This window comes from Dreissena polymorpha, chromosome 5, assembly GCF_020536995.1.
Source record: "Dreissena polymorpha isolate Duluth1 chromosome 5, UMN_Dpol_1.0, whole genome shotgun sequence".
Lineage (NCBI taxonomy): Eukaryota > Metazoa > Mollusca > Bivalvia > Myida > Dreissenidae > Dreissena > Dreissena polymorpha.
In genome coordinates, this window is record NC_068359.1 from 38,742,598 (window position 1) to 38,755,418 (window position 12,821).

General features: G+C 36.8%; 1 protein-coding gene across 2 annotated transcripts in view; it reads left to right on the forward strand.

Annotated features, from left to right (window-relative positions):
- Positions 1–5,954: 5,954 nt before the first annotated feature.
- LOC127881601 (uncharacterized) overlaps positions 5,955–12,821 on the forward strand; it is a 132,770-nt gene continuing 125,903 nt past the window's right edge. For both annotated transcript variants that reach the window (XM_052429605.1, XM_052429606.1), the window contains exons 1-2: positions 5,955–6,094; positions 11,926–12,126. In XM_052429605.1, coding sequence (XP_052285565.1) covers positions 11,998–12,126 — 129 coding nt within the window. In that variant the 5' untranslated portion in view covers positions 5,955–6,094; positions 11,926–11,997. The remainder of the gene's footprint in view (positions 6,095–11,925; positions 12,127–12,821) is intronic.

Below are 12,821 nucleotides of genomic sequence, written 5' to 3' on the forward strand. Positions count from 1 at the left end.
TCTTATCGAAGTTAAAGCTCTTTTGGCAAGCATTCCGTGGTGTTACTGAGATTTAAAGTCACTTCGCTATTAAACATTACATCGCATTGGGTAAGAATTCTCCAGTTCAATTGTCGATAAATACCAAATAAAGCTTTAATAGTTTATGTATTATAATAAACGTTTACCAGCGTATTAATGGAATTAAGGTTATTAAAAGGCTGTTCATGTACATGAGTTTATCGAACTTTCAAGCTCGGTTTAAGTTGACAATGTAATAAATATCAAAAGACTTTGAAGACATTGTTTTTTTCCACTTCGATTTGATAAACGTGTTGTTATGAAAGGTTTTACAGTATTAAAGGCCCGTGATAATAAAAAACAACATTAATGCAATTGACAGCTAAAAAGCATTTTATTTTATATGAGTATGTATGTGTCGCAAGTCATATCTCTTGTTTTTGTTTCTATAAGTTTTACTAAGTTTTACATCGTTATAATATATTATCATACAGGTATTCCCTAAAATTTATACCATCTGTTTATTGCCATTTTACTCATAGACTCATATCGCAAATCTTTAAGTTGAGATTACGACTTAACACACTAACTTGTTCGCCCGTTTCCTTCAGCGATATCATCATCATCATCATCATCATTATCATCATCATCATCATCATCATCATCATCATCATCATCATCATCATCATCATCATCATCATCATCATCATCATCATCATCACCACCACCACCACTTAATTAATAATACAACATGCTGTGAATACTTTGGTCCTACATATTTTTGGCATAAACAATAAAATACAAAGGCACAGTCAACGGCAGCCACCAAGCCAATGGCACAATAATAAATCACTGCATTTCTTCTAGCGGACTGCTTATAGCACTAGCTACATGAGAACCTATGGTCCTAAGTGTATAATAGTTGCTTTAACTATAAATTGAAATACGCACTGTAATCTTTATCGAATTGAATCCGTTTTAATACAAATTTGTAAAGCGATTGAATTGAAGTGATTATGATTAAGGTTTATTGAAACTAATGGAAGCTATGGTAGATTTGAATTCTGATTCGGGCTGTTAAAGGCAAATTAACATTGCGGTATATAAATCATATTGTTCGCGTGACTTCTATGTGTTTCAAATGCTTGGCTCGTTGCTTATCTAAACAAATAATCAAAGTTGAACAGGATAGTATTGAAATTGGACACAGCGCCTTCTTAATAAGCGGTTTTAACCCTTTGCATGCTGGGAAATTTGTCGTCTGCTAAAATGTCGTCTGCTGAATTTCTAAAATTAGCATTTTCTTCGATTTTTTTTTAAAGAATACTATCAGAATAGCAAAAAGTTTGGATCCTGATGAGACGCCACGTTCTGTGGCGTCTCATCTGGATCCAAACTGTTTGCAAAAGCCTTCAAATTTCGGTTCCAGCACTGAAAGTGTTAATCACAACCCAGAATGCTAACAGTATTTTTATTGAAAAATTGTCTCATCACAAACACGTCGCTGAATGATACATCGCAAAATTTACATTTATGAATATAACTTATGTACAAAACAAATGTTTGAATAAACCACTTCAGAGATATTGCAATAAATCTATAACACCCGGTTGAATTCGATCTTGATTTATAAACACTTCAGATGAAACATTGACACTTCTCCAGAGTGATATCAATACTGAAGAATTTTGTACGCAAGTTTTTGTTTGCATTTCCTTGTTTCTGTTAACTTTAATTGTTGATGCTGCCGTTTGTTGGACGTGAGTTTGCTCTTTGCTCCGATGTTGCTCAAGTTGTGTGAGTGACATGCATATGAAATGCGTTCTGGGAAAACGGGTCTTAATGCATGTGCGTATCGTCCGAGATTAGCCTCTATAGTTCACACGGGCTAACTAGGGACGACATTATACGCCTGTATGGTATTTTTAGTTGAAAGGAAGTCTGTTGTTAAAGAAAATCCGATTTTTCGGAAAGTTTCGTCCATGATTAGCCTGTGCGGACTGCATAGGCTTATCTGGGTTAACGCTTTACGCGCATGCAATAAGCCCCGTTTTTCCAGAACGCGGCTCACATGGTTTACTCTAAGTAAAAAAGGGACATGCCCTAGTATTTTTCAAAAATACTATTATATAGTTCTAAATGTATTCCCATCTTTACATCTTCAGGCGACTGAAGTGGGATATACAGGTTGTTGCCTCTTATTCGAGTTAAAATAAGCTGGATAGAGTTTTAAGTCCGAGGACTTTTAAAGCACGCACAATTAACGGAATGTTTGCTTCACGACAAGTATGAAATACATTTATTAGTCATTTATGAGATAGTTATATTATTTCACGACTGTTCTCTCGTAGAACTTTATGTTAACGCCATACAATAAAATTAAAAATAAACAAGTCAGATCTTTTAACAAGATGAAAAAGGGTTTCCATTTATTATTTTATTATATTTATATTTAATTCTTTTAATTAGGACATTTAAAAAGCTCATTTTGTCTTCAATATTAGCTGTCGTAAAGATAAATGTCTTTTATATTACACCCATTTCTTGTTATACAGCCTTTTAATGTTTTCCATTCTTATAATTATGTGTTTGTAGAAAGTGATTCTTACTGACAATTACTTGACAAAATTAAAACTAATTAAGTGTATGGGTCGATCTAACGTCGTATTTAATTCGTCTGATGAATTCTAATTTGAAGGTAATGGCCGAATTACAAAATGTTTAGAACTTAAAATAAATGTATCATTTTTTTACATTATGTTGTTATTGTATGCTATATTTGGATCTCCTGCCACTAACACTTCAACTTATTCTGCCGCTACCACTACCTATACTACTACCACTTCTTCTGCCTCTACCACACTTTATATACTACTGCCTCTACTTTTGCCACTACCAAATACATCTACTACTTCCACTACTTCTGCCACTACCCGATTACCTCTACTTCTACCACTACTTCTGCCATTACCACACTACCTCCACTACTACCACTACTTCTGCCACTACCCGATTTCCTCTACTACTAACACTTCTTCTGCCACTACCACACTACCTCTACTTTTACCACTACTTCTGCCACTACCATACTACCCCTTTTAGTAACCCTTCTTCTGCCACTACCACACTACCTCAACTACTACCACTACTTTTGCCACTACCACTTCTGCTGCAACTTCCAGTACTTCTACCACTACCACTTTCCCTAAAATAAATTACTTTCTTCATTTTATTAATTTTTTAACGCGTGTCCCTTTGCCCAGCATATTTTTCAGATTCAAATATAAAAAAAGATCGAGAAGCTTCGAGAAAGAGCCATTTGTTTTGTCTCCGATGATTACGCTTATTCGTATAACGATCTTTTTAGACAACGCAGACTCCGTCCCCAATCACTGTAAATAAGACGCATTGGAGCTATGGCCATAGTGACTTTAAAGATTATTAATGTACTCACAACTGACGTCCTTTTCAAGAGGATCAGATACTGATTTTCGTTGTATAAATATATTGCAGGGTCCACAAGTCCACAGATGTACAAGGAAGTCCCGGATCGTTCCGGATCACCCCGGATCATTATCCGGGACGAGCAGTGGTCTTTTAGGATGTTAGAGCTTCGACGGTCTTTAAAAACCATCACACCGATGACAACACGGCATCCACACGGACCATCCTGGCAGAAACACACAATCCACACGTCGCTTACACGGACTGTCCCGAACTGTTACGACAGAGGTACGGGCCTACACGGCAGAGACACGGATAAACAAGGACCAACACGGCATCTACACGGACCATCCCGCACATACACGACAGCGACACGGACAAACACGGCAGCGATACGGACCAAACACGATCTGCCCCTGACCGACAATAACTTGTATAAAAGAAGGTTCATTTTCGGTGATTCCATCATTCTGCAATAAAATCTAGAAGGTGTAACATCGTTTACATTGCTAAAGCGTCTAAATGCAACCTAAAATGAAACGTAATGTCAAAGTGGGTCTTCCAATTCCAAAAAGATCGTTACGAGCAGCATCCGCTACCGATGAAGAACAGCAGCAAGAACAAAAAACAAGCTCGAGGCCCAGATCAAGATTGCCATTACATTTACAAGTTTAGAAACAACCATCAGCATCACCCACAGAAACTGACGCCTGAAGAAAAAGAAGACGCCCCTCGTTCTTTCCGAGAAAATGGAGGTAATCATCGCCGATTGGCTCAATGAGAAACCTAATTTGAACACGAAAAGAATTGCTGCCTAGTTCCAACCAAATGAACTTGTAGTCGGCGTCGACCAAGATCCTGAGGATTATATAATGGCTATAGTTGTAGTGCAGGGAGCTACAAAACCGAGGAACATGTATGGTGATGTGCTCCCGTGCAATGCAGCCACACTGTTAGGCAACTGCTATAGATCACCAAACTGAATAACGATGCTCTTCTACGTATCTGGCGTTTCAGGACAAGACATTGGTTTCTCAGCAAATTCTACAAGAAACCCATCGCAGACCTGTCGGATGATCTTGAATATGGTGCTGTGTGCGGCCCGAAAGCCATACATCAGACAGTGTTAACTGTATCCAATGTTCAGTACCATTATGTTTTTGCAAACTTAATTCCAGCTGTCAGATGATTTGCTGCAGTTTTACTTCTTCGGTTTGATGCTTTGCTCAATACCTGTCAGGACCTCTTGATATATCTGAAAGCCCATGTGCATGATATTAAAGAAGCCCTTTGCGTCTTTTCCCTTGAGGTCGTAAATCAGCCGTACGTAATTACATAGGCCTGGTCGTCAAGCGAGCCATTGATTGATCCAGATGGGTTCCTTTTCATTCTATTCACTGGTTTAGATAAATCTTTTTCGCGAATAGTCTATGTCTCTGTCGTATTTTCGCTTTAGCTGAGCTTTTTGCAGTAGAAGCTTGCATCTCATCAGCATCAGCTTGTCCTCAGTCGTCGTCTCACCATCCATGCTGCATCGTCGTAACACAGGAGACATCCGTTCAACTGCTGTCACGGTCCTTACAGGACAGGGATCTGAAATGTGTTCCCGAAGAACGCAAATGGACAACAAATGCATAAATACGGCTGTTCCCGGACTGTATACGGTAACGACACGGTCAATTCAGAATGCTGCTATCTTCCCGAATAGTCACGGATCAACACGGCAATTGCGAACTTTCCAAAACTGTCGTGTTGGCCTCCTGGAGCGTCCTATGACCTTTACGGATCGACACGGAGCTACATGGAGGCTACACGGTTTACTTGTCGGATCATCCCGGATATGATCCTTGTTCCGTTATACGTATGGTACTGGGGCTATTGGGTGTTAGCTTATACGTTTAATATATGCCAACCCAACAGTCTTTCATCATTATACACATATGTTATCCATATTGGTCATGTTTTACTTTCGGTTATGCAAGCATTCGAGCTTATGTTGTTTGTTCTTTTCTTCGACATACCCCGTCGCCTTCCCATTTTATAAAGGTTACATTATACTACTAATAATAATATTCTATTTTTTTACATAGTTTACTTGAAGGTATGTTTTTATCTGTTGGAGATATTGATAGGGCATAAATAGGTGTTCACTACTAAATCCCTGAAATATGATAATGTTAGAGACTATTATAAACACAAATGCGCTGAAAAAGGTTACATTCCACTAGAACACGTCCGAAAAAAGAAGGTGCAAAAACAGTCGATTTTGATTTGTGTCAAGATCTTTCTTGGTGTGTGCATGGCACATCTATTTTATTGCTCAATTCGACTGAAATTAGAATGCAGTTTAAGAAAAGGTAGGGTTATTGCGGTCTCTTTGTGCAAAATGTTGCATTTATTTTCGCTGAAAGTTGTCGCTTTTACATTGACATAATATGGAAAAATACTTAGTATATTGTGACCTGAAGCTGTCTCGCTCAAATACTTTCAGTGTTTTACAAAAGTTACGCCCCTTAGTTAAGCAATCCATGTTTTCGAAATCCATGCGTCCCGCTGAAATTGCAATGAATGAAAACGAAATTGAAATGCAAATATTAAAAACTGTAGTTATACGACATCAATGAAAGTCTTCTGCAAATAAAACACGAAGGTATAACCCTGACAAACGCATTTGATCAATACTGCTTTGGTTTGCTCAAGTGCAAGATTCGTCCTAGTTGCAATAATTCAACTCTCAGCTTTATAACCCAATGCCAATGGTTAGCTGATTGTTGCAATGCGCCGGCTCTTGCCCATGGGTGCAAAATTTAAACAAAAATGCAATGGTTAAGGAACACTGAAACTGCAAGGTCTTATCAACGTTTACCTGTTTAAACCACAAACTCATACGAATGGTACCATTTAGATAATAAATAATTGCTTTTTATTGACTTAGTTTTGCTTTCGTAGGCTGTATCCGCCATATTGGAAAATTGACCCAATATTGGTTAGGTCGCAGTACACCAATATTTTGCACGTCGGGTTATGTGTTGGGGCCTACAAAGTCGATAACGATTTGATACAGAATACACTGTTTCAAATTTAAACATAAAACATGTCAGCGAGGAAAGTGTGTTGAAACATCGTCGTGTTTTTATAGGGTGCATGCAAAGGATAACATCCGTAGGTTGGCATTCAGGTAAATTTAACATGTTTATGAAGTTTATTCATTATTTTCCTCAATTTGTCTCGAACGACATCTGTTTCGTGAAGCGCACGGATTCTCTGCGCTGAACTACACCCATGTTTATGAAGGGGTGCATATGGACTGCCAGAGCCGCCATAGCAAAAATTATCAAAGGCTCTGGCAGTCCGTTTATATCGACTAGATTCGTACCCGCGATAGTTCATTAATTATTTAATATGCGTTTTGTTGTGTAACAAATTAAGCTTTGTTTTAAACTGTTGTACAAGACAGAGAGTAGATCAATTTCATATGTGGTCTGGTGATAATCAGTGTTTCAGATTGGCCCCAATTTTCTCAGGACAGGTGTCCTAAATGGTAAATATTTTTCTGGACATTTGTCCTAAATCATGAAAAAACTGTCAAACAGTTTTGTTATCATACAGTTAATAAAAAAAAAACAAGTCAAAACTAAATCCAATAAAAGTTTACTTCAAATAACACTTAACTATAGACTTCATTATTCATGGTCAAAACAATTTCCTAAGTACAGCTCTTTTGGATCCATGCCTCTAAGGCCAGGCTTGGTGATATTGCCGGTCCGCTAGTCCTGACCGGCAGATTTCCATTTGGTCCGGCAGGTTTAACAAGAATGTCAGTCCTGGTGACTGGCAAAATGTGAAATGAATGCAAACAAATATTTTTTTTAATCAAAGTTGAAAATTCAAAGAGCAAACCCCTTACTACATTATGAAAATGAAATCACTCATTGTTTTGATGTTTGCAATAACTTTGTAACGTACAATTAGCAAATCCAACTGGTTACACAACACCAGTCTACTTCAAACACGGTCGCAAAATCGGCAACTGTGTTTAAACAAAAAAAAGATTTTGATAGCTTTGACATATTTTTCGAGTAGATAAGGAAATTTAAAATATGAATTTCTTTATGAAGAATGGCTTTAAAAAGGTTGTTTATTAAATATAAACAATGTTCTAGTGATATCTTTATAACATGTACTCGTCATACATGTAGGTCTCCAAGAATGTTATCGTTTTACATTGTACAAGGTAGTGTCCGTTAACCGCATTTGTATTTTCGATACTTCTTGTTACTTAAGTTTACGTTGTTATAATCCCTTACTGCAAAAAGGAGATTGATAATATTTGTGACACCGAAGAAGATATGGAAATTGAAGAATATTGTCCAGACTATGAAGACCAATTGATTAACACCGAAAAACTGTTATCTTATTAGGATAAAGCACTGGCAGTGGCTTGTTGAGCTAAAATAAAGGGTACTACATAGTTGTTTTGTTGTTTTTTTCGGTCCGGCTAGATTTTCTCCCGACCGGCACATTTTCTGAAATGCCTGTCCGGATGACCGGCAGGTTTTTTCCAATTTCGCCAAGCCTGTAAAGGCCGCTTTAAAAAAGGTCCTTTGGCCATTTGGGCTTGCCATTAATATTTATCCATATCCTGAGTGTATGGGTTTAGCCTGTTTCTCAAGGCTTTAGAGTTGTTGTTTTTTTAACCGAAAATCCCCATTCACAGCCTGTTTACTGGACATGTAATAGCAAAACTGACCAATTTAAGAGGTTAGGAAATTTATCAATATGAAACTTTATTATCAAGTGCCAAAATGTAAAGTTAGTTGCAATTATCCAAGTCCCAGCTATTAACCTTCTGGATGAGCTGTACGTGTGCACTCATAAAAGCTCAAAGCATTCGAGGAAAACTAAATGTAAAGAGAGAATTTCAAGGATACAATTAATAATGAGGTCTCTCTCCTGATGTGTAAGAGTTTTCTATTCAAAACTCCAACAGAAATTAACTAATACTTATACGTAGATAAATATAACCCTATCGTACATATTGATCGATGGATGCATGCATGTTCCAACTCTATCCATAACCCATCAGGGCTTTTTTGGCCCGATTTTATAGCCGAAATTTGGCTATATTCCCAATCACAAAAAGTATACTTTTTCCCCAAAATTTGCTAAGAAATTCCCAATTGGATAAAAACCGTTAATGACATCGGCTTTTTCGCTTTTTAACAAAGATCCGGTCTCGTACGGGTTTAAGACTAAACCTCGATTTTGATAACGACGGCATTATTCGTGTGCATGATATGTTCCGTGTTGTTCAGGCGCTTATTATATTTGCGATGAAATTCAAGCGTTTTGTGATTCAGCTGAATAGAAAACAAAGATGTTGCGCAATTCAAAATATTACATGAAAAAGATTCCTAAGCCAAAAACCTGGCGGCAAAACAAAAACTGTTGATTTTTTTAAGCAAGCGTGATTAAAAAAAAACATCATCAAGAAGTACAAGTCTTCCCATTGAAACTCCTTTTTCTATTGTTAATGATAGTTATTTAATAACAAGTGACTCTTTTGCATCGTCATAGTTGATTTCCGAAAGCAAAGTGCTGACTGATATTCAACATGTTGATAGCAGTAGTTCTTCAGAAGAAGATGAAACGCCTCCTAATAAAATGGTTCCTGATGTTACTGAAGACTTTGTGTGAGCTTATTATGTGGAAAACTGTTGATCATGATGGTGTTTGTGATTAAAGACGCTGAACTCATTCATTTACCGGTAGTTTTAAATCCCAATTTATTTCCCAATTTCTTGAAAATGTTGATAAAATAATCAATTTCAAAGCCATGGGCTATCTTCTTCCCAAAAAGCTGGAAAGAAGCCCTGCTCATAATCCAGTCGCGTTTACATTAAACGTCGAACATTAAAATTCGGAAGATTTTTCAAATTACTAATTTTATTATGCCCATTTGCGAATTAAACAAAACGTTTACATTTATGTGAAATCAATTCAAAGATAATTTGTTAAAATGCTTTACGCCTCGAATAAATGTTTTCACAATATTACGCATGAAATGCACAATTTTCACGAGGATTACACCTGGTTGCCATCATCAGTTTTCTAAGTAACTAGCCACGATTTCATCGTGGGGTTGTACAACGTAGTGTCAGATAAGAATGGTAGGACTAACAAAGCCAACAAACTGCCACAAAACCAAACATTTATGTCAATTACGTCACGCGTCGTCTGTATAATTTTAATGCAGTGATTGACTGCCTACGAGTGCTGTCGCTCACTCAAAGCGTGCGCTCTCATTGGTCAGTATGGACTTTTCAACACAATGACGCTCCGCCTTAAGGCGGGCTTAAGTTGGGTAAATAGATACATGTTATTGACAGACAATCGTAAATCGGCTCTTTAAATTTTTCGGCAAAGTCAATATCACTTTGATCTTTACAAATATTCGTGCATATCGAACAAAGAATTTCTCGCACACATGCTGCAAATGATGCAGAAAAAAAGTGCGATTCGCGTAATCGCGCGGTCTAGAATGCACACTGATATTTGATCGTCCAAAAGACTTGACTTATTCCTACAGAAATGTACCGGTCACATTGTCTGAAGAACAGTTTATTTGTCGTCCTGATCGTCCCACTGAATGAAATTTCTTCGGTCATTTGAAAATTTTATCGGCCAAAAGCCAAAGGGCCAACCAATCTGAAATATTATCTGGATAATACATAGTCTTCACAATCCAGTGACATGAAGTTTGATTTTCTGGTACTTGTAACATACTTAAATTCATAATAGTACCTTTCACATGAGATGTTTACCCAGATGCAGTTTACCAGGTGAACCACACCTGGCCCTAAAAGACCTGGATAGGTTCTAATAGGGTGCATATTTGTTATCCCTAGTAATCACAATGTAATTTTCTTTGGAAAGGGGCCATATGGGAGAGAATTGTTTATTTTGTGACCACATTTAAAAATGTCATGTTAGTGAATGCACCAGGTTAAAGCTGAAATGCAGTAAAAACAACTTAATTTGAGTTTCTTTAAAATAGAAAATGTGAAGCGTTTTACCTTTTGGATACTTATATAATTTGAAATATCAATGTGGGATAATTTTTTTGTTTCTAAACAACCCAGAGCCTCCAACTTCACAGGGCATCCACAACTTAAAGACAAATTAGTAATACTTCTAGTGTTTTTTCCAGTGTTTTATGAATGGGCCTGGCGCCCTTTGGATTTGTAAAAATCGCGTCCTTTCTACTAAAATTCAGAATTTGCTGTTGTGTTTGTTTTTGCTAATAAGTAATTGAGAATAAAAGTATTTTAATATTATATTTACTAAGATTCCACTAAAATGGCTGAATAAGGAAATGAACCAGGGATTTTTCCCATTTTTGTGAAGCGGCCTTGGTCCCCTCAATTTGTTAAAAAAAATGAGTTGCAAACTGTACACAATTGTGAAAAAATGGGCCGCGAAGTGTTCAAAATTGTGAAAATTTGCGTCGCAAACTGATTTCAATTGTGAAAATTTGAGTCGCATATTCAAAAATTTGTTAAAAAGGGCTATTCTCTTAAAAGGAAAAAAGCCCTGTGGACTAAATGTTGCAATTGATTAATGTTGCAATTGATTAATTTGTTTACTTGTCGTCATAATGCCCTTGTGGAATACTCTACCATGGTTCATGGGTGCATTATGTCAGTAGTTCAGACAGTATGTTAGTTAGTAGTCATGTCAGGCTTTTGGTCTGTCCAAAACTTGTACAGACTGAAACTTTACCATGCATTTTTATGCCCACTTAAAGGAGGACATATAGTGATCGCACTGTCCGTCCGTCCGTCTGTCCGTCACACTTTGAATTTAGGTTTCGAAAAATGCTCATAACTTCTATGTCCCTTGAAATATAAGCTTCATATTTGGTATGCATGTGTATATGGACAAGGCCTTTTCATACTCACAAAATTTTGACCCCTGTGACCTTGACCTTTAACTTAGGGTTCGTGTTTAGGTATCGAAATCTGCGTTTAGGTTTCGAAAAAAGCTCATAACTTCTATCAAGCGTTTATTTGGGGCATAAGTCATCCTATGGTGACAGCTCTTGTTTAATGTTGAAATAACATGTCCCTAAGGTTCACCTTAGTAAGACAGTTTTTTGAGTGAAACCATATTGCTATATTGAAGGTAAAAAATTAAGGTCAAACACTTATCATAATACTGGATTTGTAAAAAAAGTTATAGTCCACTCTATCACTTGAACTTGCAGTGAAGGATTTTGAAGCAATTAAACAATTGTCTTTTGTTGAGAAATTGTTGTGTAAATGGATATTATTCATTAATAATTAAATAATGGAAGTGTCTTGTGGCTGTGTGTATATTGTTAGTGACTAGATAGCTTGGTTATTTTTGTTTTTGAATGTAAACTTTCTGTTTGTAACAGATACTCAACAACTTGTGACTGATCTTTTCAACATTTTACAGACTTGATTGTACAAAAAACAGTCTGCAATTAAATCCAGAGCAGACAACTCCTGTAAAACATTGAGCACAGCAATGTCCACAAAAATGAATGCCAAGCAGCGAGCAGTGCAGAAAGTGAAGGAACGGCTGCGTAACAAGCTAGACAACCTGCTGTTTCAAAAGAAAACCCTCTACTCAATGGTTGACTCCCTTGTATCTGAGGTAAGACTCAAATGGTTCAGTGGTAAGATTTGTTTGGTTAACTTCTTTGTGTCAGAGGTAAGATCCATCTGAAAGTTCTGCTTGTATTTGAGTTGAATTAAATGTCATTCTTTTTATGACCCCATTTTATATGGCAGACATGTAGTCTGTCAGTCAGTCTGTCCTATTTAAAGGGATCTTTTCACGTTTTGGTAAATTGACAAAATTGAAAAAAGTTGTTTCAGATTCGCAAATTTTCGTTTTAGTTATGATACTTGTGAGGAAACAGTAATACTGAATATTTACCATGGTCTAATATAGCCATTATATGCATCTTTTGACGATTTAAAAACCTGAAAATTATAAAGCGTTGCAATGCAAAACGATTGAATAATTTGGAGAGTTCTGTTGTTGTCGTTTAAATTTTTGAAACTACGAAGATTGCTTATATAAAGTATAAAATACGTTTCTGTTAAGTAGTTGGCAGGATGGCCGAGCGGTCTAATTGGTTTTTACTCCAGGACTCTGGGGGTCACTGGTTCGAGCCCTGATGCGGTCTCCTTTGTTTTTCCTGTTATAAATTTTATTCTTGATTTTTTACTGGAGCTTTTTAGATCCAATGTTTACATTTATCAATATAAAGCATTTAATGACAAGCTTCAAAACATGCCAAAATCTGTGAAAAGGCCCCTTTAAGGTGCTTAAACCAGTTTATC